The sequence below is a fragment of the Rhagoletis zephyria genome, unplaced genomic scaffold (genome assembly GCF_001687245.7).
Source record: "Rhagoletis zephyria isolate East Lansing unplaced genomic scaffold, Rhagoletis_zephyria_1.1 Rzeph_scaffold_00210, whole genome shotgun sequence".
NCBI lineage: Eukaryota > Metazoa > Arthropoda > Insecta > Diptera > Tephritidae > Rhagoletis > Rhagoletis zephyria.
This window is the reverse complement of record NW_016157294.1, coordinates 113,459-138,401: the sequence shown is the minus strand read 5'-3', so window position 1 is coordinate 138,401 and position 24,943 is coordinate 113,459. Positions and strand designations below refer to the sequence as shown.

The following is a 24,943-nucleotide window of genomic DNA, read 5'->3' as shown; positions in this document are numbered from 1 at the left end:
TTCAGACGAAAAATAAGAATATTATACATTTTTGGAAAGTGGGCGTAGCCACGCCCACTTATGGTTACATGTGTATATCTCGGTAACCGCTACACCGATTTCTTCCCAACTTGGCACAGTTGTTGGCCTTGATACAGTATACTAAATGGCCGAAAATTTAAAAAATCGGACAATAACCATGCCCACATCCCATATAACGGTAATTTCTCTAAAATCTTCGATAAATCAGTAAATATTAAAGCTAATTTATTCAAAATTGATGCTTGCAACAATTCTTTACCAAGAAATATGTTTATGGTAAAATTTTGGAAAATGGGCGTGGCACCGCCCACTTATGATCACATATACATATGTATATCGGTAACCGTTCTACCAATTTGTACCAAACTCGGTGTGGTTATTGTGCTTGCCACATAAAAGCAAAACGTTGAAAATTATTGAAATCGGACTAAAATTACGGCCGCTTTTCATATAACGGTAAATTTCGGAATTGCTTGAAACTGCAATATTTCGAAATTTAAGGACGCTAATTTACTCAAAATTTATACACCCCGGCTAGCGGTAGCTTTCGGAAAGGTGTACAAACATATATTTAATACTTGCGCCGGGTATTTAATGTTCGGCTCCGCCCGAACTTAGACTTTCTTACTTGTTTTTTATTATATTTAATTGTTTCTGGAACTCCATTTATTGAAATATATGCAAGAAAAATGCTTTTGCGTTTTCTTTTTCTGGCGAGAAGAATTTGTTCGTATGTGCCAAATTACTAAGAATGAAAATAGAAGCCGATTTAGCCATGTCTGTCCATCCGTGTACACGATAACTCAAACAAAAATCGAGATATCTCAACGAAATTTCGTATTGCAAACGAGCAAAATCGGACGGTAACCACGCCCACCTTCATTAAAACGGTATTTTGGAAAATTATGAAATTTTTGTAAAATGGGGATCTAGAAAATCAAATGAATTTATATTTTTTTTTTTAGGTTTGACGCCTTACCGGTGATGTCCCACTATACAGCCACTTTATTATACGTATAATATTTGTATGTTCACAACCTATCGCTTTTCGGGTATACTACTAGACGCTTAAAAAGTGTATCCTCTTGTACATAAAGATAAACACGAAGGCATTTTATAGCAGTAAAATATTGTAAATAATGGCATGTCATGACGGTGGCGCTTAGAGAGCTTCTCCACGCTGGTGTGCATCCACCTGACAGCAGACATGAGACAAATGCAGCAGTTGGCTACTGTTGCAGCATATTTTACAAGGAGCTAGTTTTTTTACTAATAAATGTTTGCATACAAATATACCAATACCTAAATAACTTGCATCGCATTGAAATTTGCTTGAGTGATGATGATGATGATGTGGAAAATTTTTCACAAATCTGCAAATTGCAGTTAAAGTATCAGTCTGTCGCTTACTTAAGTGCAGCTGCACGCAGTGCACTCCAGTCAAGTAGCCACCGCAATAACTGGGTGCATCTCGTTTGTATGCTTATGTTAAGTATTTTCTGAGCACTCATATTTCTTTTGGCAATTTATTTAGCCAAATCGCCAGCTCATCGTTGTGACAATGTGCCAAGTGCCAGTTGCGGGTTCGCTGATGTGCTTTTTCTTATTGTTTTTTCAGCCGATCTTCTTTTTGTTTTTCATCAAGCCACTGGGTACGATTTTGCAAAAAGATCTCTGTAACCGCAAAATAAATAATTATGGGATAACTTTAAGAAGTTTCACAAATCAAAACTATCAGCAGAAACTAAGCGTGGTTAGTTCTGAGGTGAGGTTTTCGGGGGAAAAAACGCTCAACAGTAATGATGCCTTGTCAGGTGGCACAGTCGTGGCGTGCTATTTTGGGCTATTTCTCAAATACCTTTCGCTTGACATCCATATTGTAATATTAAGCTTATCTTGTCAATTAAATTTCATTTACTTTTTAAAATAGGTGGTAACCCGCCTCAAAAATATTTGTGATAGTAAACTGTCTTTAATCTCTTTCCTTTGATACCCATATTGTAGTATATAATTTATCATATCTATTTAATTAAATATAAATTTTCAAACAGGAGGCAACCCTACTGAAATTTATTTCTGGCTGCCAGCCTTCTTTAACCTTTTTGATTTGATGTCCTTATTACAAAATTTAGTTTGCCTTAAAAATTTTATGAAATAGAAATTTCAGTTGGCAACCCTCCTCAAAGATATTTTCAGCTGTAAACCTTCTTAAACCTCTTTAGTTTGGTACCCACAATATGATATTAAATTTATCTTATCAGTTTAACTAAATAAAAAAATTCAAACAGGTGGCAACCACTCTCAAAAATATTTTTAGCTGTAAGGCTTCTTAAACTTCTATCGTTTGATATGTATATTGTAATATTTAGTTTATCTAATTAATTTAAGAAAATAAAAAAATGCGAAATAGGTAGCAACCCGGTTCAAAATTGCATCGGTTGTAAGCCGTCTTGAACCTCTTTAGTTTGACAACCAAATTGTAATAAGTATTTAATTTATCTTATCAATTAAATTGAATTAAATTTTTCAAACATGTGGCAGCCCTTCTCCAAAATATTTTTGCCTTTAAGTCTTTTGAAACCTCTTGAAATTATGCCCGTATTGTAACCGTTAATTTATTTTACAAATTTAATTAAATACAAATCTTCAGCAGGTGGCAACCATCCTCAATGTGCTAGAAAAAATATTTGAAATCATTATACCGTAGTACCTACAACGCCCAATTACAACACGACAAATTTACCTTTTATAGGAAATTGAGCTGTGCATAAAAAAATAATAATTGTCATATTACTTCGCACAGTGGGGCAAAAAACATTGCTGTGGACAAATCTATTTTGAGAGCCCAAATATGAACCGATTTCAAATTTCTTTTTTTTTAATAACAGTTATTTAAATTTCGCGTTGATTTATCCCTAGCAATTTTTTAAAAAAGGTCTAGTTTTTTATTTATTTACGTTTGAATGCTTCCAATTTTTTGGAACTTTTTTTGTCCACACCTTTTGTCCACACCTTTTTTGCACCACTGTGTCTCGGTGGTATTAAATTTGAAAACAATTTTCCTGCTTTTAAAACTTTTTTACGTTTTTAATTCAAAGTATTTTAATACGGATTGGTATTGTGTTCAGTGCATCTTTGATTTTTATAATTAAACAAACGCTTCTATTCAGCAAATACTAATTTCAACGTCTAGTTTTAAAAACTATCCAAATTTTATTTTTTTTTCTCTGCCAAATAAATCTCAAAAAATTTGCTAAGTACCCTCTTTTGGCTTGCTTGTCCCTTATTTTGCCACCGTGCCCTATTTCGTTGCAATGCAAACTTTGCCGCCTCAATGTCCGAATTCACAGAACTCCTTGCAGATGTCATCGATGACACTACGTTTTATGCGTTTCCACGACATGCGTTGTTGCTTCGATTCCAACATATACGTTATCAGCGCATGTACGCAATCAAAATACAGCAGTCCAGCGGTACCTTCGCGCAAATCCAAATATCGAAAGCGATTCACATTGCAGGTGCAGCCATCATAAATGAAATAGATTTTATGCTCATCATCGTGTGCGCGGAAAATCACGTAATTGCCCCAGGGTGTCATGATGAAGACACGATCGGCACAGCGCATGCCAGCGCACACCAATTTGCATAGACTTTCGTAGCTGCCGCTTTCCGAGCCGACAATGGCCATGCGTTCGGGTTCGTCCAAAATACCGGGGTAATGATTTGGTCGGCAAGCGATGGCCCCCCTACAGCAGGCATCCTCCGTGTAGCGGCATGGCAGATCGGCAGTTTGCTTATCATTGCATTTGGGTTCCGCAGGCGGTGGTGGTGGTGGTGCCTCCGGCTGCGTTTCCACCTGCAAAGTCTCAACTGGCGCCGTATTCGTTATGACGCTGCCCTTGCCCTTGCCCTTGCCCTTGCCTTTACTCTTCTTTCCTTTCTTTCCCTTCTCTGCTGGAGTATCAGAAACAATGCTTTCTTTGCGACCTTTTTTACCCTTTTCTTCTTTTTTTCCACCCTTCTTGCTTTGTTTGCCATTCTTTGCCATTATGTAATAGTCGAGGAGAGGGTGCGCTTATTTGATTTAAAATTTTGATAATTTTTATTAATTTCAATACGAAAACAATTTTGTTTACATTACAGATTTGATTAAAGAAATTCCCATGGTACCCCTGATTCAATAATGATTGAATCATGAGAAAATTCATACGGCTTATGACCAGATTCATACTATGTAAATACACCATTATGCTAACAAATTATGAAAAACATACCCACCCGATCAACGTACACGAACTTTACTTTACTTTTACTTACTTTTAATGTTTGGAGATATTCTTCCGAAATTTCGTAAAAGAATGGAAATGTGCGTAATTTATTTCATTTTAGAAAATTCGGCAAAAAATCGAATTAAATCTTAACGAATTCTTTAAAATTTCTTTACAATGCAGAATACTCTGAAAAAATGGTTTACAGGGATTTTTATTAAAGCGATGCCTGCTTCTATATATATGTATATTTTTTTGAATAATTTGTCTGAGAAAGGTTAGTGAAAAATTATAAAATAAATACCATGATACAAAAAAGAAGGTAGTTTCATTACTACTATTTTTTTATTATAAAGCAGATTTTTGACATTTCTCCAGATAAAAACATCAAGCATAGCTTTGCCACATTGTAATTTTTTGGGCACGGAGATTTTTTATTAAATATTTGGGATTTATTAGAAGAGAATAATGTTCATATAAAAATGCCAAGTTAAATTGTCCGATGAACAAATTTAAAAGTTTCTATTAACCATTTAAATATCCTACAGAGATGAGATAATAAAATAAAATTCAGTTTTGACAATTTTATTTATAAAAAAGCTTTAGATGGTAATAAATAATAATGCTTTGTTTTCCAAAGTCATTTTATTCTAAACGAACAAAACATGAAACAAAGCATTAATTTAGGTTATAATTTTATTTACACTTTTGCAGATATTTAAATATTTACACTCCTTTATTTTTCTGTTCAAGTATCTTATTCTAAAAAAGGTTATTCTAAAAAAGGACACTTTTGGATTTTTTTCTAATTTTATTTTGGTATTGATTAGCAAATTGTAAATATATAATTTGGAGCAATAATAACTAAATGTCCATTCATTTTGACCAAAATTGTCTTAGCTCCCTCAAACATTTCAAAAACTGTAATCTATGTAAAACTGTGGGCCATGGTGCAGGACAGGAATTTTAGCATTCAACTTAGATGGCTGATTTTGACACGCTGTGAGTCGGAGGTTTGTGCCACTGAACCATATCTGACAGCAGGTTGGCGCTCCTCGCATTGAAATTCCAAGAGCTCATATATTCCCTACACAAACCTACACAAAGGAAACTGCTCGGGGACCCGTAGCACCAGGGTCCTCCATTGCTCTGCGATGAAGTTCGATTAGAAGTACGAAAAGTAAATTACATGCTAAATTGTTTATCAACATGAAGAACCAATCCGATCCTTCTTCTTACAAGGTACGAAGTTAATTAAAGACTTACTTGGGCGTTAACTTTACTCCAAATTAACGTTTGCGAAGCACATCTACTTTATTGTGTCCAAATCCTTTTACCATGATTGGCTTTATAATGAATACAAGTATATAGTATATTTAATACTAAATAGTTTTTGCGTTTTTTTAATTTCACGGAAGGTTGCTTTTGTTGCAAATATAAAGAGGTGCACATGTATAAATTTTAATTTTCCTAGCTGCTCGCAACAAAGACAAATTTTCTGTTCATTTTGTGATTTATTTATTTTTGGCAAAAAAAATATTTTTGGGACTACGTATGGTAGCACGAAATGTCACAATCTGCTTAATTGTCAGGTAGTTAATATGGCGCCCGAAAAGTGACAATGAAACTACCTTCTTTTTTATATCATGATAAATACATTCTCGATGCCCCGGATAGAAAAGCAAAAATGCAAACTTCCGTTTGAAATACGAGATTCTTAGGGCGCGTTCACACAGAAAGTCGAGCGGCGCCGAGCGAAGCAAGGCGGAACAGAGCGTAGCTGCTGCTGTTCACACTGAACGAAGCGAGGCGGAGCTTTTCTCATGGACTCGGCGGCAAAGATACCACAAAACTTTCGTTCAATGAAATCTGGCAAAATATATTTGCTCAATTTTATTCAAAAGATTAGATGTAGAATTCGTTTTTGTTTGAATAGTTTGCTATTTTGTTTGCTGACTAAAATGAAATTAAATGAAAATCCAAAATCAAAAACTTCTTTGCGTTCAGCTACAAAACGCTTATGAAAAAGCTTGCTGTATGAACACTTTCATATAGCTACAGCAATTTGAAAGCTTCACTTTGCTCGGAACGGCTTCGCTCGGCTCGGCTCCGCTTTCAGTGTGAACGTAGCCTTAGTAAGCCACGTTTTATAAATTCATTGCATTTGTATACATATGTACATATGTAAATAAATACATGCAGACATATGCATTTCGAAAGAATTATGTATTTTTCCAACAAAGTGTAAACTTCGCTTCGTTGACTAAATATTAAAGTTGACAAGCGTAACAGTGGTGCAGCCCGTTGTTGATGTCCAGCGGACAGCGCACTAATGCAAACAGGTAAAATTATTTACGGGCACACATATCACACCAAAAAAAAATTTCTGAGGTCGTTTGCAGATTCTGCAGTTTTGAGACATAGAGTGAATGGATACGTATGTATGTACAAGGCGGGATTTCGCAATGATGCCATGAAACATTGCCGACAATTTATAGGCAAATGCAATTTTAAATTACGCTAAACGTTCGGTTAATCACCAAAAAAAAATAAAACAATACTTTAATGTATTTCTTAAGATTTGCCATCTAGTTTGTATGCATATAATCATAAAATTTCCCTTCACTGCTGTGCAATGCGCACAACTTCCTTGACGATCAACCGCAGCGATGAGGAAATAACTGTATGTAGAATCATACATTGTTAACCCTAACGAGATACAGTCTTTGTCGCATTGGTGACCTAGGCACAAAACAAAAACTATTACTTTTATGTATGCGCATTACTACATACATGCACATACATATATACATACATATGTATTTATCTACTTATAAGTATTTATGACTTTTTAATAGCACGCGCACTCACATATTGCAATAAAAAAATGTTTGTGTCTTTTTTGGCCGATGAGTGGTGGCCTTTTTATTCATATTGGATGCGCTCCACGCTTGCCGCTCGTTTGTTGCAGTAGCACAATTGTGATGCTGCTGCCTGTGTGAACAGACGATTGGCGGCGATTGCGTCAGGATTCAACAACAAAACCCGCCAAGCGCATAACAACCGAAAAAGTGAATGGATACATTTTGTCTATTTAGAAAACCAGCGACCATCAGCAACTCGATTGGATGTAGAAGCGCATGCAAAATAGCAAAAATAAAACCGAAAAAAAGGTGACTGAGCATTGATGTCGATGCATTTATATGTATGTATACAGCCACGAGCAGTTGATGTTACTTCCAAGAATTGCTGCTAGTCATGCATGATTTTCCTTCCTGGCTATAGTAATGTGCGCTGGTTCAAACTTTAAATTTTTATTTACTTAGTTAAATGTATATAAATAAAATGTAAATCAGGATTTCTTTCGTTCAGAAAAATGAAGTATTCACTGATTCAATCTTTAAGGGCCAAATTCACACTGCGTAGTTAACTCAGAACCGACAGTTAACTATAGGTTTTTGTACTGAGAATCTGTAGTGAACTACCGATTCTGAGTTAAGTACACACTGTGAATTTGGCCCTAATACATCAGTATTGAGAGTGATGTGAATAATGGAAATTCACTTCAATGAACTCTTTCGTAATCACGTTGCAGGCATATATTTCTTTTCACTTTGCTGATCGCAGGCCGCACTAAAAGATGGCTGGGCGCGCGGGTCCATTGACGCTGATTAGGTCTCTCCCCAGCCGAAAATTTCGACAGTCAAAGAATTTTTGAAGAATTTTCGAAGTTTTTATCATCAGATTTTGCTTTCTTCGGCGACTTGCAGTAAAGTTCTTCAATGCATATTTTTATAATAGATAATTTTACCTTCCTAACTCCACTTTTTTAAGAACTTCTTCTTAACTTCTTCTGACTGTCACGGGAGCAGTTAACGGGTTAAAAAATTGGTGTTTTCGAAAAGGTACTGATGTACTCTAAAGGATTTTCCGTCAGTCCTTATCAAATTTGGTTTGTAGATAAACCGATTTTGGCGTTGTATTATAATCAGTCATTTTCGCTCAAAAAAAAATTGCAAAGAAAGTTCTCGCTAAGTTTTGTTATAGGTATCTGAAGACAAGTTTTGTTTTGTTTTTGAATGCATTTATTTTTATTAATAATAATACTATCCAAAATTAGATAAAGACTCAGTTATATTGGGCTCGCGTTGTCGGACAATTTTTTTTTCAACTTCAACATTTTAACCCTCTAACTGCTAGTATATGAATAACCCTTGATGGTAAGGTTAAGTTAAAGGGTTAAAGTTTCTGTGAAGAAATGGTCCGCTAAATTTTACTGCAAGTCTCTGAAGACAATTTATTCTTAGCTTTAGTAGTAATAAGCATCAGCCGGCTGTAAAAAAAATCTAATTTTGAGAACTAAAAATTTTTTTGAGGTTTGTATGCCACGCATGGACGGACATTCGTACTAACGTTGGATCACCGTAGGCATGTGCTAAAAGGGAGGATTTTTCACTTCGTCCAGCGCTGTAACGGCCAAGGCGAATGTGATGCAAAATGGAAAGCCAAGTCCTTCTCCATCTGGTGTTTCTATCGCAGATGAGGTCTTCTTCTTCCTCCCCAACAACCGGCGGGTTCCAACTTGAAGGTTAGAGCATCTATGTCGAGTCGAATAACATGGCCAAACCAGCGAAGCCACTAAACTAACGGGTGATTTTTTTGAGGTTAGGATTTTCATGCATTAGTATTTGACAGATCACGTGGGATTTCAGACATGGTGTCAAAGAGAAAGATGCATGAAAATCCTAACCTCAAAAAAATCACCCGTTATAAAAACCCATTGAAATCCAGGAGGGTTATTTCGTTCAAATTCTCGAATCCTTCCCCAACACATCGGCAACTTCTTTCACGAAATTACCAAACATTCTTGCCAAATCGCGCGCCAAATTAACACAGCGCAACATACTACATAGAACTCAATAATTTAATTTTATCTGCTAAAATGTAAACAAGACATTTTTCGCAATCGATTTAACAACACCGAAGCAATCAATACAATTACGGCATCGTTGCAATGATGCACACGAATTTCACGTAAATACATACATACATACATAACTATAAAATTGTTTATCTTCCAATAGCTTTGAACAAAGCAACAAAACGCAAGTCTGCAGCAGTCACTTACAAGTGCAACTCTTAGTTGTTGACAGCAGCTTGGCATTTTGTCGAAAAGGTGAATAGTGGTGGGGGGCAACCACGGCGAGTAGCGCTTCCGCAATGGCAGACGCTCGAGTAGACTCGCTGCAACCAATGATGGAGGAAAAAGAAAACTGCAACAGCACAAACGTTATTTCCCACGTCACGTTGATTACAAGTCAGCGTGTTCAAGTGCTCATCGCATTTATCTATAGAGTATGTATGTATGTATGTACATATGTATGCGCTTAACATTGTTTTGGCTGACCTGAGGCGCTTACCGTTAGCGAAACTTATCGATGCATTTACCAGCCGAAAAATAAAAACCTGTACTAGTAGTTGTATAAAGCACGTATATATATATATATGTGTACAACATTTAGTATTGATATAAAAATGGGAATACATAAATATGTACACTAGGCCGTACCGGACAAAAAAGGTCGTCATTTCGAAAAAAGAAACATTTTTCGGCCGTATCTTCTTGTACAGTCGGATCTTAGAGTATGATGTATCGTTGCTTTTTTCTCGAGACAACAAATTTTTTGTTCAAACTTCATTTGCCTCAACTAACCCGTCCTATTTCTTACCGACCAAATCCTAGGGTCTATTCCTAATGTCAGTAAATTATAGCTCTCTGAAAAACATCCAACTTTTGCTAAGGAAGTTTTCTGATTATTCCATTAGAACTATTTAAAAAAATGCATTGCAGAATGTAGGCAAAAAAAAAGTTTTTTTCTAAATTTCCTTGCTAAAATATTTTAGACCCAGGGGTGTACGGTGAACTTTTTTCGTTTGCTTGTCGGGTGGTACGCTCTAATGTACACATATGTATGTATGCATACTATACCTAAATACGTTTATGGTTGCGATATGCCACACCAGGAGAAGCAACAACAGAAGCGAAGACAGCCAGTGGCATCAGCGAGATAAGCAGCCAGTGAGTCAGTCAAAAGGCGGTAATACTTACTTAGTTGATGATTGAGGATGCCCGTTTTGTTGCTTCACACTGTCTGTTGTCGGCTGCAGCAAGCATCTTCAATTGACTAGTTGCACGGCTATGGGTTGCATAAGTTCGGTTTGTCCAATTTCGACGCTACAACTGCGACACTTCGTCTTTACTTACGGAAGTGCAGTGTTTTCTATGGATCTGTTGCGATGGCGGGCGATAATTTAAGCTGTTCATTTAACATAAACTCTGAGTGCAGGTTATTTGTATGAATTTAATAAAGGGTTGAGAAAACTATCAAACAATCACGTTGCACTTGACATGACATGGCCCTCAAAAGTCATGGTCTTTAGTGTCGATTTTCCACCAGGAAGGCATCAAAAGTGAAAGGTACTAATTGCGAAGAAAAATATGAAATGAACATTTATCATCAAATGAGTTCCAGCTACCCAAAAGCGAAGCGCTTCAAATATGGAGTGAAAAGGGTGTGGGTTAGGTTAGGATATAGTGGTAGATCCACGAAGGGGATTCACTTAAACATTGAATTGTCCATTGTGATACCACATTATTTAAATTCTTAGAACGGTAGCTGAATAAAAACTAAAAGAAGCGCTGGGTGCTCACAACAAAGTACCGCAGACAGCTGCGGAGTGCACCGGAGAGCCCCTCGGCTGTGTTGATGAAATGCGCACCGAGGTGCTTAAACCTTAATCTATCGAAGGCCAGGCAGCTGAGGAGGAAGCGCTGAGATGATTCTACCTCGTCTTTCACACAGCTGCGGCAGTAAGGATCTGTGACGATTTTGAGTCGCACCGCGTGAGCTTCTATAGGACAATGTCCGGTCGGTACACCTGTGAGAATCGAAAGCTGGCGCTTAGCCAGATGCAGGAGCTCCCTTGACCGTCCGCGGGGTTTTTTTCCAAGCGCTCGCCGAGCCAACTGTATGGCCAACTGTACAGGAGCAGGCCGCAGATTGCAAACGGAACTCATATGCCCTCCCTGTCCGAGGTGATGGACTCGAGGGTGCCCTGCCTAGCCAGTTCATCAGCCTTGCAATTTCCAGTCATATCACTGTGCGCTTGGAGCCAAATTAGCTTGATGTGGAAGTATTTGGAGGCAGTTGAGAGATAGGTCAGGCATTCCCCGACCAGTTTTGAACATACCATTAGCGATCCCAGCGTTCTGATTGCCGCCTGGCTATCAGTGTAGATATTTACCCTCTTTGCGGACAATACATTGGTGCATAGCCTCTTTTATAGCGGCCACCTCTGCCTAAAAAACGCTGCAGAGATCCGGCTTAACATTTAATGGGAGTTCCTGACAGTAGACACCCCCTCCCACTCTTTCTTCCAGCTTCGATCCGTTCGTGAACATGTTTTTTGGACCCCTTCTCCAGAGATTACCCTTCTCCCATTCGTCCCTTTGAAGGATGTGCATGGAGAAGGAGTAGGAAAGGGTGTCAAAGTATTTTTTATATCTAGTGTGTAAGATGGAAATTCAATCAATTCCAATTCAATAAAAAAGGGGGTCGTCGCTTTCGAATGTACCCTAAAAGGGAAACCGCCTGAAAAGCCGTTGATGTTATGGCAGTTGCGAATGTATTTGGAGGTAAGCAAAAACGCAAAAACAAATTACTTTTGGCTAACTTTAGAACTTTTCAGGTGCATTTAATAGAACATTAAAAAATATTTTTTTAATTTTTTTTCATAATTTTTCCTTTTTTATACTGATTAATATGTTAAATACTCTTTTTAATTTAAAGTTTTTTCAATAAAAATAAATGATAAAAAAATTCGAATACTTATAAATTGTAAATTAAATTTGGAGCATTTTGAAAAACCGTAAATCCTCCTTTTCGGTCTACTATCATAGCACTCTTAAAACACTCCGCCTAAGTTATCTTCGGATGATTCGGATCGGATGATGAGTCCATTTCACAAAATCATAGGCGAATCGGGGAGTCTGCACAAAGTCTTTGCGGCTTATCTGAAGGAGGTTTCTGGGACTCCGCATAGGGAGTATATCGTGACCTGAAAATCAAGAAGACGTAACCAACATCGTCGTTGAAATACAAAAAGTCGTAACTAATAAAAAATGCCAAATCTAGTTTTTGATTGATATGATGAATTTCATCGCAGCTGCAATCAGTCCCGATAAAAATATGGAGATAACACCACTTTATCACTGCCAAATGTACGAACCGTGTGATCCCGGCTTTAGTTAACCCGGCCAAAGTTAAACTACGAGGAGAATTACCTACAAGCTTATGCAGTTCCCGAAGGGTAAGTAGCTTTAATGAAAAACTATTTCTGAGCAGATGTTCATAGAGAGGCTTGAGAATGTTTGTTTAGCTTTCACGGTGTTTTGATCTGAAGTATCTGGAACTAGTCATTAAAACGAAAATAGCTTAATGGGTCAATTTTTTTAGATTAATTACTAAAGGAATGCCGACACTAAAACAATAGCAAACGTCCAGTCGTCACAGATGATAGTAATGAAGAAGTCAGGATCTACAGGCCCCAACGAAATTAAAAATAGAAACTTTTTTTCATAAAGCTGAACTATGCTTCAGCAATATCGCCACTAGCGGCATTTGTCGAAACTAAAGAGCCACCGTAAAATGTATTTGAATAATTGATGTGGTTTTTATTCTTTTCTGACCTTAAAAAACTAAAAAGTATATTTAATACGCTTCAGCTACAGCTTGTGTATATCCATCGCCAATCAAAACTTAATTTCTCATTTAGGTCAATTGAAAAAAATTTTAAGCAAATGCGTTTATTTTCTGAGGCACTCTAATGTACACACATATTGCGCAAATTCGCATCGCCATTCAGTGGTTCCTATTTAATATCATTGCAATCACTGTGGTTTAAAAGCCCGACATCGAATAAATAAGTGCATTTCAATTACACCATTCTATGTAAATTTTTTAATGGGCGATTGCTTTATTAATCTTTTGTTTAATGGTCAATGAATACAAAGCAAAATATTACTTTTTTTCTTTTATTTTTTTATGATTTTATTGGCATATACACCATGTATATATAAAGTAATAACTGTACAACTATGTGCAGCCAAAACTCATAAGAAACACCAACAAAGGAAGTGTTATCAGCAAACATGAGAGGGTAATAAAAAAGTAATCAAAGTGCAAAACAAGTAGACATAATTCAAAGGAGCAAAAAATTGAAATTACGTAAAGCATTTGATTCAATTGCCACTACAGCTTCGGTGTATCGGCTAGGCGACCCGTTTAGTGCATTTTCGACACAGTAAACAAACATCAATTCAGAGAACTGAAGGCACAGCAAGAAGCGCAATACTAACACAATCAAAGAAGGGGCCAAAAACCGACATCTGCCTTATGAATGACACTGGCAAGTCTTGCAACGGCTGTGTCGCCCTCGTCGACGGCGGTCAAAGACCACCAGTCTGCAATGTGTCTAGACTCTAGCCGATCGTTGGCCATTTTCCAACACCAACACCAACAACTATCGCAGCGTCTACAAATGCAACGCGCAGCGAAACAGGAATTTTATAGCCGACCAAGCAAGCGAATGCAATAAAATAGACATAACTATTAATTATACTTGTAATAACAACTTTGTTATCACATCAAAATGATCGCTACAATGCATTGTATCCATACTCGTTCTCTTGGCGATTGAACATCTTCGCTCATCTATGAAGCGCTCGATTTTGGATGCTCCACTTGGCAGCGCGCTGAATTGTTATTGATTTAGAAAGGTCTATTTTTTAACGGCACATTAACAAATGATGTTGAAATTGAAATTGACTTGAAAATATCGTAAAGTTTTAAATGCTTGTTGTACATATGTATATTGACTTGGGTAATAGAGTTGTCAAAAAAATTAAGGCACGAAGAAGCAACAATTTTAAAATGCAATTGAGCAATTATATAGAAGCATAAATGTGTAGATATGCATTATAGGAAGAACACTGGGTTAAATATTAACACAGCTATGGAGGAACTTTAATAAAAAAATATAATCCCCTGAACCTGAAAGAGCTTATTTATTTATTTTATAATATATTCAGGGCCGGATTTAAGCAAAGGCTACATATGCGCGAGCCTAGGGGCCCGCGCCACAAAAAGAATTTAGAATAAAAAACCTTGCATACATTGCGAAAAATTCTCTGTGCCACCCCTGCAGCAAAATTTAGGGACAGTCTGGCAAAGCGCTAGTTCCGCCCTACAAATTTCAGAACTGTCTCTGAACTACTGAAAAAGGGATGCAGAGTTGGACGGTTGAAACTCATATGTTGCTAGTTGCGCTGTCATCAATGTTACTCATCCTGGTCATGTGAAAGCTGACAAAAGATGCACAAATGTAATATACTATATTTTTTCGATTTTCTTAGACCCTAAAAGTAATAACAAACTGTTTTCGTTTATTTAATATGTAATTCTCTACATAGTTTATGGGGCAACTGCTCAAATATTTCCAAAAAAGTCGTTATTGGTACATTAATGTCATTTTTATACATATCTACGTACGTATGTATAAAATACGAATAAAATCATATAAACCGTGTTTTAAAACTTTATACAAAACAAAGTTAAATTTAACGATTTTTCGTCAAAATGTTTGACCTTTTAATCAGATGTAAAAAAATTTGCAAAAGTGGTAAACAATCTCACTTTGAAATGGGAGTGCTATTCATATGAACGATAATGTACATACGTAAATGTATCACTAAGCCCCCGAAATGTGTAGTTATGCATTGATTTTTTTTTAATTTCCAATGTTCTTCATTTTCAATATTTTTCGTTTAGTTTTTATTTAAGTACTATGTCTCATACTCCATAAACCATTTAAATTCAAATTCCTAACTGTGCTGCAAAGTTATAGAACTCTAAAAACTGTCTTCAAAATTTCAAATTTTCAGATATTTTTTATAAATATTTCGAGTATGTTTTGTAGCCCATAAAATTTTAGTGTAGTAAAGTGTAATCTTGCATCTTAAACGAAAATATTTAAATAGGAGAATGCCTTCAAGAGCGTGCGTAAAAAGAGTTATAAAAAATCAGCGCGATTAATTATACTAAAATTTAATGGGCTATAGAACTGCATACTTATAAACTCTGATTTAAAATATTGAAGTTTTTATAACAGTTCCTAGAATTCTACTAAATTTCCAACACAGTTAAAAACGTGAGTTTATGTTATAATACTTATGAGTCATCCTTAAATAAAAAATTTATNAACAGTTTCTAGAATTCTACTAAATTTCCAACACAGTTAGAAACGTGAATTTACTTGTTTATGTTATAATACTTATGAGTCATCCTTAAATAAAAAATTTATGAAAAATATTTAGCATGAAAACTATTGTGAATATTCAAAATTCTATATTTCTTATGAGATGCCGGAAAGTCTATGTATTACATTTCAATAAATTTAATGCAATTTAACGCTGAGTTATCACAAATAATCATTCAATATATCACCGTTTTTCTCATTTTTGGCACGACTTAGTTCAGATTGTTAATTATAGGGATCCCAGAAATACCCATTATACGTAAAAAATATAAATTATTTTTAAGAATAACGGTTTTAGAAAGAAAAGGAATAATTAACATTTTATGTTCCTAAATTTAAAGCACAGTTTGCGTCAAAAAGTAAATTAGTTCAAAACAAATAGCTCTTGAAACATATAATGAAGTATTTTTATTTACAAAATTGTATGCGTGCTTATTTAAAGAAAAGGCTCTATACTATACTTATTAGAACCAGCTCAAAACTAACCACATTTTTTCTAGCCCGGAGGTGACCCTTTTTGAACTATCTAAGAACTGTTGTTATATGAACTGTATCAGAACCATCTAAGCCAGAGTCAGCTCAGAACAAGTTCAAAAGTTCTGCAGAGGGCGACAATTGTCACTTCGTAGGACATCGCCATGTTAAAAAAGACAGTTGCAAGCATTGAGTTGGGATAGATGAAGAACCAGTACCGTCCCTTTTCAGGCTAGCTCAGCGCAAGTTCTGAACCACTTTGATTTGCTGCAGGGACTGTACATACCTATGTATGTATGTATGTACACATACATGTACGTGAAAAATTTAAATCTTTTATGACCTAAAAAAATTAAATCTCAAAATAACGATTATAATATGGTTAAAAAACAAATATCATAAAACAATTATTAAAAATCATGGGAAAATTCATTGAAACCCGTTATTTTTAATTATAAAAATAATAAAATAACGATTAAAAATTATCATAAAATTATAAATAAAAAAAATTACGAGTTTGTAACGATTCTGAAATAAAAAGACTGCATTATAACGATTACACGGTTTACAACAAAAAAAAAATATCTGCATATTTAACATCAGAAGGCATGCCGTGTTATATTTTTCAGGTCTGTAGCTTCGTCCACTGCGTTCTACTAGGCCCAAAACAACGTTTCTTGGTCGTCACCCCTATGGCCGCCGGCTAGCGATTTAAGAACTTTGTTGCTGCCGTGAACAGCCTGTCGAAGGTGATTTTAGTATTTTTGGGTTGATCACCATCAGAATTTGTTCCCCATCGACGTCAATACCCAGTTGTAGCCTAAACTCTCTTTTTCAGTTGGTGATGATATTGTAGAGGAGAGAGTGAAGAACGAGAAATTTAGAAGAGGTAACCTCAATTCCATTGCCGGACTGCATTATCAAGCAATCGTCAGCATACAAGATAATTAAAGCTCCCTCTGGTGGTTGGGAAAGCTTCGAAATATAGTAGCTTAATGAATCGATCATCGCCCCGGCGGTTTTCTCGACGACAAAAATTCTTTCCGAAAGAATCCTTTGCTTCCTTTCGAGTATACTTATAGACCATAGCATTCGAGGACTAGAACAAGTATTTTTTAAATTATTATTTGCATTCACCTCGGTGGTGAACCAGCGTAGTTCACCTGTTGGTACTAGGTGGTTCCGACTTGGGCGATATATCTTGCAAAATTTTTTAGAAACAAATGAAAGCGCTTTAGGTAATTAAATCAAGTATATCGGAAATACTGTTTGCTCTACTTAAATGATTTTTTATCGATATACCAATGAATGTAATTTCTCTTGCTCAAAATTTTTATTATTCAGAAAAGAAGAAAGAGCGAATCCAGTCCAATTAAATATTTCTTTTTTGCATTGCAAACTTAAAAGAATTTATTTTATAATCTTTGCGTTTTAATTACTGAATCGTTGAATCTATTTTGTTGTCGCCATGCCTGATGCTATACCCACCGCAGCCATTTATGCGCATCCGTGTAGCGAACTGGAATGGAAACCAGAGCCGCCAAGTGAAATCTGTAGGGCTCGCCGCTTTAAAGGTCCCATTTACGCAACGCTACTTAAAGAGTTCTATCAGGATGGTTGTTTCAAAGGAGCTTGTCATTTTGAGTATTTAGTAGAGCTGGAACAAAGTCTTATCGAAAGGGAGCATGAGATACACTACGTTTACGAGAATGAAAGCTTTCTATTTCAATTGGTCGAGAATGCGAAGGCAGCCGAGCAAGTTTTCTATTTGGATCGAATTCGCGGCTTATATGTTTCGAGGCAGATACTCTATTACCTTATAGGACTGGTAGAAAAGCAACAATTTCATTGGTTGACACAAAGCATATATGAAATAATAGCCGAGTACATGCTCAAGCCTAAAACCCATGATGGCTCAGCGCAGGAGCAATCCGCGAGATTTATTTTCAAATATGCCGAATTTCTGATGCAACAAGGAAAACGTTAGTACCGATTCTTACTCAAATGATAAATAAAAAAAAGGTATTCACTAAAGCTTTTTGTTTGCCAAACAGCGGAACAACTTCAGAAAGCCACAATGCTTATACCTACAGCCATGGAAGCGGCATGCAGCGAAGAATGGCAGCCTGATACCAGCCCTGAAAATGAATTATTTTGCACTCTCCATGCGGCCTTAGGCAACTTATTGGCTAAGATTTATTTGATCAAGGCAAAACAGGTAGATATTACACGAAAGCGTGCTATTAAACGTGTACAGAAAGCGCTGAAGGCTATCGCTCAAGGTATGTGCAAAGTTTTGATATAAAATTGATTGAGGAATGGAGCAGCGGATTCCTCTTCTTTACAGTTGGTATACAAGAAAATAGATGTACAGCCTTCAAAGTTTTTCTAACAAAAATCGAGCTTCTTATGGAATCTGGCAGATATGATTGGGCTTTGAAGGAACTACTTTTACTAGAAAAGAGTGTTATGATAGCGGAAGGAGCAGAGTTTAGAGAATTTAAGTTGGATTTCTTGAAAAAACTTGGTACGACCTTGTGTAGGTGAGTAACTTTATGTAAAAAACTTTTCAGACTTTATTCACACCTACGAAGGATCAAGCGAAATGTAAAGCTTGTCACCAAGGCCAGATGAATTTCTGTTTCGTAGGTTCCAAGTTTCATTTATTTTTACTAAGATTCTATTAAAAGGGCATCTTAAACTACATCTTTGGCTAGTTCCGAGTTAAAATGTTGTTTGGGAACCCTATGAATTATTGATTCAAAGGGAAAATAGCCTATCTCGAGATACACTTAGAACTTAGAGAAAGGTTAAAGGTTATGTATTCAACTCTATAAAGCCTTATCTACCAGGTAGATAATTGTGAGTGGTGTTTCAAAGGTTCTTGCATTTAAAGGATTTCCCTGTTGATTTTCTATAAGTTAAAAAAAGTGAGTTCTAACAAAGATTGTCTATTGAAAATTTTCCCTTTGTTTGCTACTATAATTCCATGTAGAAATGGTTTCCTAAAAATTATTATCTTTTTCTTCCTGAACAGCCTTGGCAAACCGATTGATGCAATAGAAATTTTTGGCAAGGCATTGAAATTTTGCAGAGTAAATAACTTTCCCCAAGCGGAAGGTGAGCTTCTACTGCAAATCGGCCATGCGCAACGCCACTTACCCGGCGGTGAACTAAGAGCACTTCTGGCATTTCAATTGGCCGAAAGACGTTTTCATTGTCAAGGTGATAAATCAAAGGAACTTAGTACTATATTCATTAAGGCCGCCTTGAAGTCACAGCTCATACTATCTGACTTAACGAAACTTATGAGTTCAAAGGCGTATTGTGATTATTATAAGCTGAGACGTTGGAAAAATCTTTGTGAACCATTTTGGGAAGTCGGAACGCAAACTGGGCATATAAATCGAGATATTTTGAAAAACATATCAATGTACACTTCAGAAAATCTACACAAACTATACAATCTCGTATTAGAAACATCTGAGAAGGACGACAGCGGAGAGAACGTTTATTTGGAGCGTATAATTGTAGAAAATTTATATAAACCTGCTGTTTCAATAGCCAGCGCAGAAGTAGAGATTGAAGAAGGACCAGCAGGAGAAGAAGCCCTTTCTGAGTATGAGTTTGAGTACGACCAAGTTGTTTCTGCTAGCAGTGATCCGTGGGATATTGAGAAAAGTGACACATCGCAGAAAGTCACATATGCGCCAGCAACAGCACAGGTTCGGAAATATTCGATTTCGACTACTTCACGAAAATCTACGCCAACAGTAAAGGATACGGACCCTATAAGCTGCTTGCTACGAGAGACTTGAGCTTTTCACTTGATTTAATTGTATTTTAACGTGAGAAATTGTTTTGTTAAATAAATCAAGAATAATTTATGTGAAATTCGTGCTCTTCTGCATTTGGAATAAGCATATTTATAGTCTATTTGCAGCGTATATTTACACCAGCCACTTGCTTCTATGGATTTAGCGTATACTAAAAGTTCTATAGATGTCTGCCTTCTGAACGAAAACGTCATCTGGGTTTATGAAAGACAAACGGCAGCGTTGACTTGGATCAACTCGTTAATTCGGAATTATTTCGAGAATATGATCCAGTTTAATTCCTAGCGTCAATTCTAAAAATAAATACGTATCAGTGGCATTTACTATGACAACCTTTGACCAAAAAGGCCAGATGTTTTCTGTTGTGAATAGAAAATATACGAAGCAAACAAATGTGTATGGCTTCCGCGGTAGCACTGCGTAGTACATCTCAGTGGGAGCCGGATTTAATTCCCGAAATTTTGGAGTTGTTCGAGCCTGATTCCCTTGGTCTACGTACCGACAAGTGTTGCGATATGTTAAGTCTTATATCTTGGGTTACTATTAGACAGTACCGGACTCAAGACTTCTGTTCTTCTATATCTGTCACTTCAGAAGCATTTCTCAAAAACCTGTTTGATTATTTCATATGATATTGCAACAAGAACAACAACAACAACAACAGTCGACTGCTTTTAGCGCTAATCTCTTCTTGAAAAACGGTGTGAAAGCCCGGAATACACCGATCCGTTTTTCCAGTCAAGTTTTTCAAAATTTTTAGGGTATCCGTAGTTTGGCTTGAAAAATAAGGCAATGTGCTTAAGTGCTAGATTAGGTGTGGTTCAAAGCATCCTACAGCTTCCAATATGGACAGCGCTTCAACGCGCTTTAGGCTGTTAGTTACTGAAGCCCTCAATAGGTCATTTTGGGCGAGAAGGACTATACCTTGCCGATGGGGAGGGTGCAATTGTATACAGTAGCTGATGCTTTTTTCTTGCGCTCTTGAATGTTTTGCCTTCAGGAAAGCGGTCTGTAATAGTCAATTACCAGACCCTATGAGAAAGCTCAAGTGTCACACCACCTGTTGAGTATTAAACACTTTAAGTATATCATCTGGTGAAATGGACGAACTTCATTTTACGAAAGTCAATGGCAAGTCCGGAGTAAGCAGATAATTTTGCGATTAAGTTTTGGATTAAGTGTTCCAACAACCTAGCGTCCTAATGTTATTGATTTTGTGAATTTTCCAGCAAAGTAGGGGTCAGAGTTGTGTCTCAAATGACAAATTGAAAAAAAAAGTTGACGTCAACTTTTATTTCTATGTTTTCAAACGTTAGCGTCAAAAATAATACATACATATGTTTATCTTTCATATATTTCTTTAAGCTAAGGACAGGGAAGCTTACCGACTAAACGTACATCAAGGACGACTACACTACATACATACATATTTACCTAACCTTTACATACGCATATATATTTTGTTACTTAGATAGTTTTTTAAATTCGCGTTTCCTAGAGTCCTAAAATCTGTGAAATAAAAATGCTGAACCGCAAGCGGGTGGCTTTCTTTAATCGTGAAAAAATTCGCTCTGAGCTCACCACCCTCAACTACGTAGAGGCACGACGTCTCAACGGACCCATTTATTGCGCTCTGGTCAAAGAGCTATACGAAGAGGGCTGTAGGATTAGTGCACGCCATCTTGAAAACTTAGCGGAAAAGGAAACTTTTTTCTACGAGACGAAGGTCATCCGGGATCGTGTCTGCGATAACAGAGACTTGTTGATGGCACTCTTTGAGAATATGCGCGTAGCCGAGAAGGTGCAAATAGTTGAACAAGCTGAACGTTACCAGACGACAGTAAAGTGTCTCTATCAGATTATTCAGCTGTTAGAGCCATATAAAATTGCGTTCGATTGGCTGTTGGCGCATATTTACAGCATAATCATACCGATTTGTGAGCATATCGAGAGCATCAACGAACCGAATACTAAAGAGACCATTGCTCGCATCTACTTTAAAACTGCTAAGTTTCACAGTCTGCGAGGTGAGTAAAACGATGATCGCTTTCACTACTACAAACGTGTTTCAATGTCATAGGAATAATTTCAGAGAACTCGCTGCCTATTGCCATCAAATTTATGGAAAAGGCTATGGAATTAAGTCGAAACGAAGCGTGGCTCTCTGAATACGTAACCGAACGTGAGTGGGGCGTTTATCCGACGCTGCATCTGGTGGCGGGACGTGAAGTTGCTTGTTTCTTTTTGAAATATGCAAAAAACGTATCCTCACTCGATTCCAAGGCTGCTGAGGAGGCCGCACAAAAAGCGGCTATCAGTCTGGCAGAAGGTGAGTGTACATAAATACCGTGGGAAAATTGTTAAATAAAAGGGTGGGAAAAACAGGTAGCAACGCTAGGCGCTGAGTCGATTTGATATTGAATAGAGAGTCTTCAGTTTATCTGCTGAAAACTAATTTTTCTCGAAGGATAAAGCAAAGTATAGCATAGCATTTAACTGCCCAGCAATTTAATGGTTCCCAGTTTATTGTTTCTGTTCTCGACCGCTGAATGATTATTGAGGACTACCACAAGCGTTACCTCAAAGCTACATCTTCGAAAAAATATAGGCAATTAACCCAATCTAACTCAAGTCTTTGGGAAAAGTTTAGATAGAGAGATATATAAATTTAAGAAGTATACACCGCGAACTCGTGGGTCATTGAAGCTGAGGCAGCCGCTGTTCTAGCTAAGCCGTCTTATACCTCTTCCCCTTTATTCTTTTGTGGATATTATTGTATTCAGCTAGGGTTTTCCCGCGAAGAATAATAGTGCTTTGAGTGCCGCCTGATGTTTCATTCCGCTGTAAAGATTCATAGGAGTTCGTTGGACCATAAATTCCCTCCCCAAGCAGTTGCTCCAAGTCCTCCGTTTTGAATTTTTTTTCGAAAGTGCTAGCCTGGAGTCCTGACTTTTCTATATTCCTAGGTGATAGGGCTTTGGATCTACCACAACCAACTCTTGCAAAGTTTAAGGCAGGCGGCTTGGCTGCCTGTTCCATGGTGATGTATAATGGCTAGAGTTTAAGAACTACCTCGAGTTCTGTCCCCAGGCATGTGCGCATAGCTCCCGAAATGCTGTAGCTAAGGCGGTTCTCGAAACCCAAGTTACTGCCCAATAGGTCACTATTGGTCGTACCATCATGCTGTACATCCATCTTTGAATCTTGAGGCTTTTGAAGTGGTCGCAACAACATGTAATATACACAGCAGCATAAAGTCCCATATTAGGCCTAAATACTTAACCCCGACGACCTTATTCAGGACTATATTCCTAGTGAAGGATACGATGGTCATCGGTTGGTATTGAGTCCAAGATTGGTATTGGGGTTAGGTGAGATTACCTATGGCGTGCCTCTTGCCAGCTCATTTAGAGTATTTCTACTCTCCAAGACTATCCATGCAGTGACGACCGTGGTGTATAAACACAGACTTACTTTCCGATTTTCCACATTATTAGACAGAGAACTAATAAGGCCAGAAATGCACCCATTTTGCGGGCCTTGATTGAATTTAATAATCTTGATCGAGTCTCAAATGGTATTTTAGACTTTTCACTACCTAAGCCAATTTTTATTCAAACGATAAATGAATTGTTAACCTAACCTTAGTTTTAGTTTTAATCATTCACTAGTCTGTAAGAATTATGTACACATTAGACTAAACAAATAAATAAATATGTAAGTTACTTACCACAACCTCTTTTGTGATGAATGTGGCGTCACTTAACATAGTCTTGCTAATCATATTTCGACTCCGCTCTAATTTATATCACATTCACTATATCTCTTATCTTTTCCAATTGCCGGCATAGTCGGCATAGAGAAGAATAAACTGGAATATATACGGGCCCTCATCTCACGTGCCAAATATATGCTGAATTCTGAGAACTACGAGTCCTCTTCGAAGTTATTGCTAAGAGTGCAGAAAGATCTGGCCAAGCATACTACAGTAACCGAACCTAAAATATTCTGTGATCTGTATTTATATGAAGGCATCTGTTTGTGGAAGTAAGTGGAAACTTTAGCGCAGTTGCTCTGTCAACAAGTAATATCCATGTCCATTTTGTTTTCAGTCAAAATGATATAAATAGCGCAATTGCCAAATTGAAAGAAGCTTTAAAGTTTGCAATTAAAAGTCTTTCTCAAAGACGGGAAGCTGAAGTGTGTGTTGCTATTGGAAAAATTTATGCATCTAAAATGGACACAGAATCTCAAAGAACAGCGTTCAATGCATTTATGCGTGCAAAGCAAATTTTTGGTAAACTTGGAGATGCCTTGAATCGAAAGAAAGCTCATTACATGTTGGCCAAATTGAAGGCCGACAAGATATTTCCTTCCCTTATGGATTTGCTGAAGAACAGCCAGGAGAAGGCTTGTGGATTTTACAATTTGCGTCAGTGGAAAAATGGTTGCAAAGCATTTTGGAATACAATGGGAGTTGAAGAGTTGAAAAAAGACAAAATTTACTGTTTACTTGAAGACAAGATCGAGGATACATTCGCTTGGGAAGACAACGAATTTGTATGAAATCGTACAACTCAGGCTGAAGCATGCATACATGCATATATAAATCTATGTATACAACAATAAATGCAAAAATAGATATTCATACATACATATATATTTTATACTCACATAAAACAAAAATACTTAAAAAATTAAAAGAATATACTTTAAGTCTTATTACATTAAACATTCTTGTATATATCCATAGGATTCGCCGAAACGGCTCTAACGATTTTGATGAAATTTTGTACACAGATAATGTTTTGGATTTTAAGGTTATATGAATAGGCATTATCTACGAGAAGACTCGCTTAAGGTTGCCACCTATACGAAATTAGATATAAATTAATTTAAACATCATAATATAGTTATCAAATGGAAGGTATTTTAAAGATCCCTAATTCAAAAAATATTTTGAAGAGA

At 36.7% G+C, this 24,943-nt stretch overlaps 3 protein-coding genes across 3 annotated transcripts; 2 read left to right on the top strand and 1 right to left on the bottom strand.

Annotated features, from left to right (window-relative positions):
• Positions 1-3,352: 3,352 nt before the first annotated feature.
• Positions 3,353-4,069, bottom strand: LOC108358123 (uncharacterized). Its single transcript, XM_017609289.1, has one exon. It carries the CDS (start codon positions 4,067-4,069, stop codon positions 3,353-3,355), a length of 717 nt encoding a protein of 238 aa, XP_017464778.1.
• A 13,538-nt stretch (positions 4,070-17,607) lies between these two features.
• On the top strand, positions 17,608-19,986 carry LOC108358133 (uncharacterized). Its single transcript, XM_017609305.1, has 4 exons — positions 17,608-18,121; positions 18,194-18,421; positions 18,487-18,682; positions 19,177-19,986. The coding sequence occupies exons 1-4, from the start codon at positions 17,608-17,610 to the stop codon at positions 19,955-19,957; spliced, it is 1,719 nt and encodes a 572-aa protein (XP_017464794.1). The 3' UTR covers positions 19,958-19,986.
• Positions 19,987-21,497: 1,511 nt separating this feature from the next.
• On the top strand, positions 21,498-24,541 carry LOC108358132 (uncharacterized). Its single transcript, XM_017609304.1, has 4 exons — positions 21,498-22,002; positions 22,068-22,304; positions 23,827-24,022; positions 24,088-24,541. Exons 1-4 carry the CDS (start codon positions 21,498-21,500, stop codon positions 24,539-24,541), a joined length of 1,392 nt encoding a protein of 463 aa, XP_017464793.1.
• Positions 24,542-24,943: the final 402 nt, after the last annotated feature.

What these genes read in the sequence shown, in the direction of transcription:
- LOC108358123 (XM_017609289.1), bottom strand. Translation starts at nt 4,069, where the DNA reads ATGGCAAAGAATGGCAAACAAAGCAAGAAGGGTGGAAAAAAAGAAGAA.
- LOC108358133 (XM_017609305.1), top strand. Translation starts at nt 17,608, where the DNA reads ATGCCTGATGCTATACCCACCGCAGCCATTTATGCGCATCCGTGTAGC. An exon ending in TCTGATGCAACAAGGAAAAC is followed by an intron (nt 18,122 to 18,193) that starts GTTAGTACCGAT and finishes TTTGCCAAACAG; the next exon opens with CGGAACAACTTCAGAAAGCC. An exon ending in GCTGAAGGCTATCGCTCAAG is followed by an intron (nt 18,422 to 18,486) that starts GTATGTGCAAAG and finishes TCTTCTTTACAG; the next exon opens with TTGGTATACAAGAAAATAGA.
- LOC108358132 (XM_017609304.1), top strand. Translation starts at nt 21,498, where the DNA reads ATGCTGAACCGCAAGCGGGTGGCTTTCTTTAATCGTGAAAAAATTCGC. An exon ending in TAAGTTTCACAGTCTGCGAG is followed by an intron (nt 22,003 to 22,067) that starts GTGAGTAAAACG and finishes GAATAATTTCAG; the next exon opens with AGAACTCGCTGCCTATTGCC. An exon ending in GGCTATCAGTCTGGCAGAAG is followed by an intron (nt 22,305 to 23,826) that starts GTGAGTGTACAT and finishes TTGCCGGCATAG; the next exon opens with TCGGCATAGAGAAGAATAAA.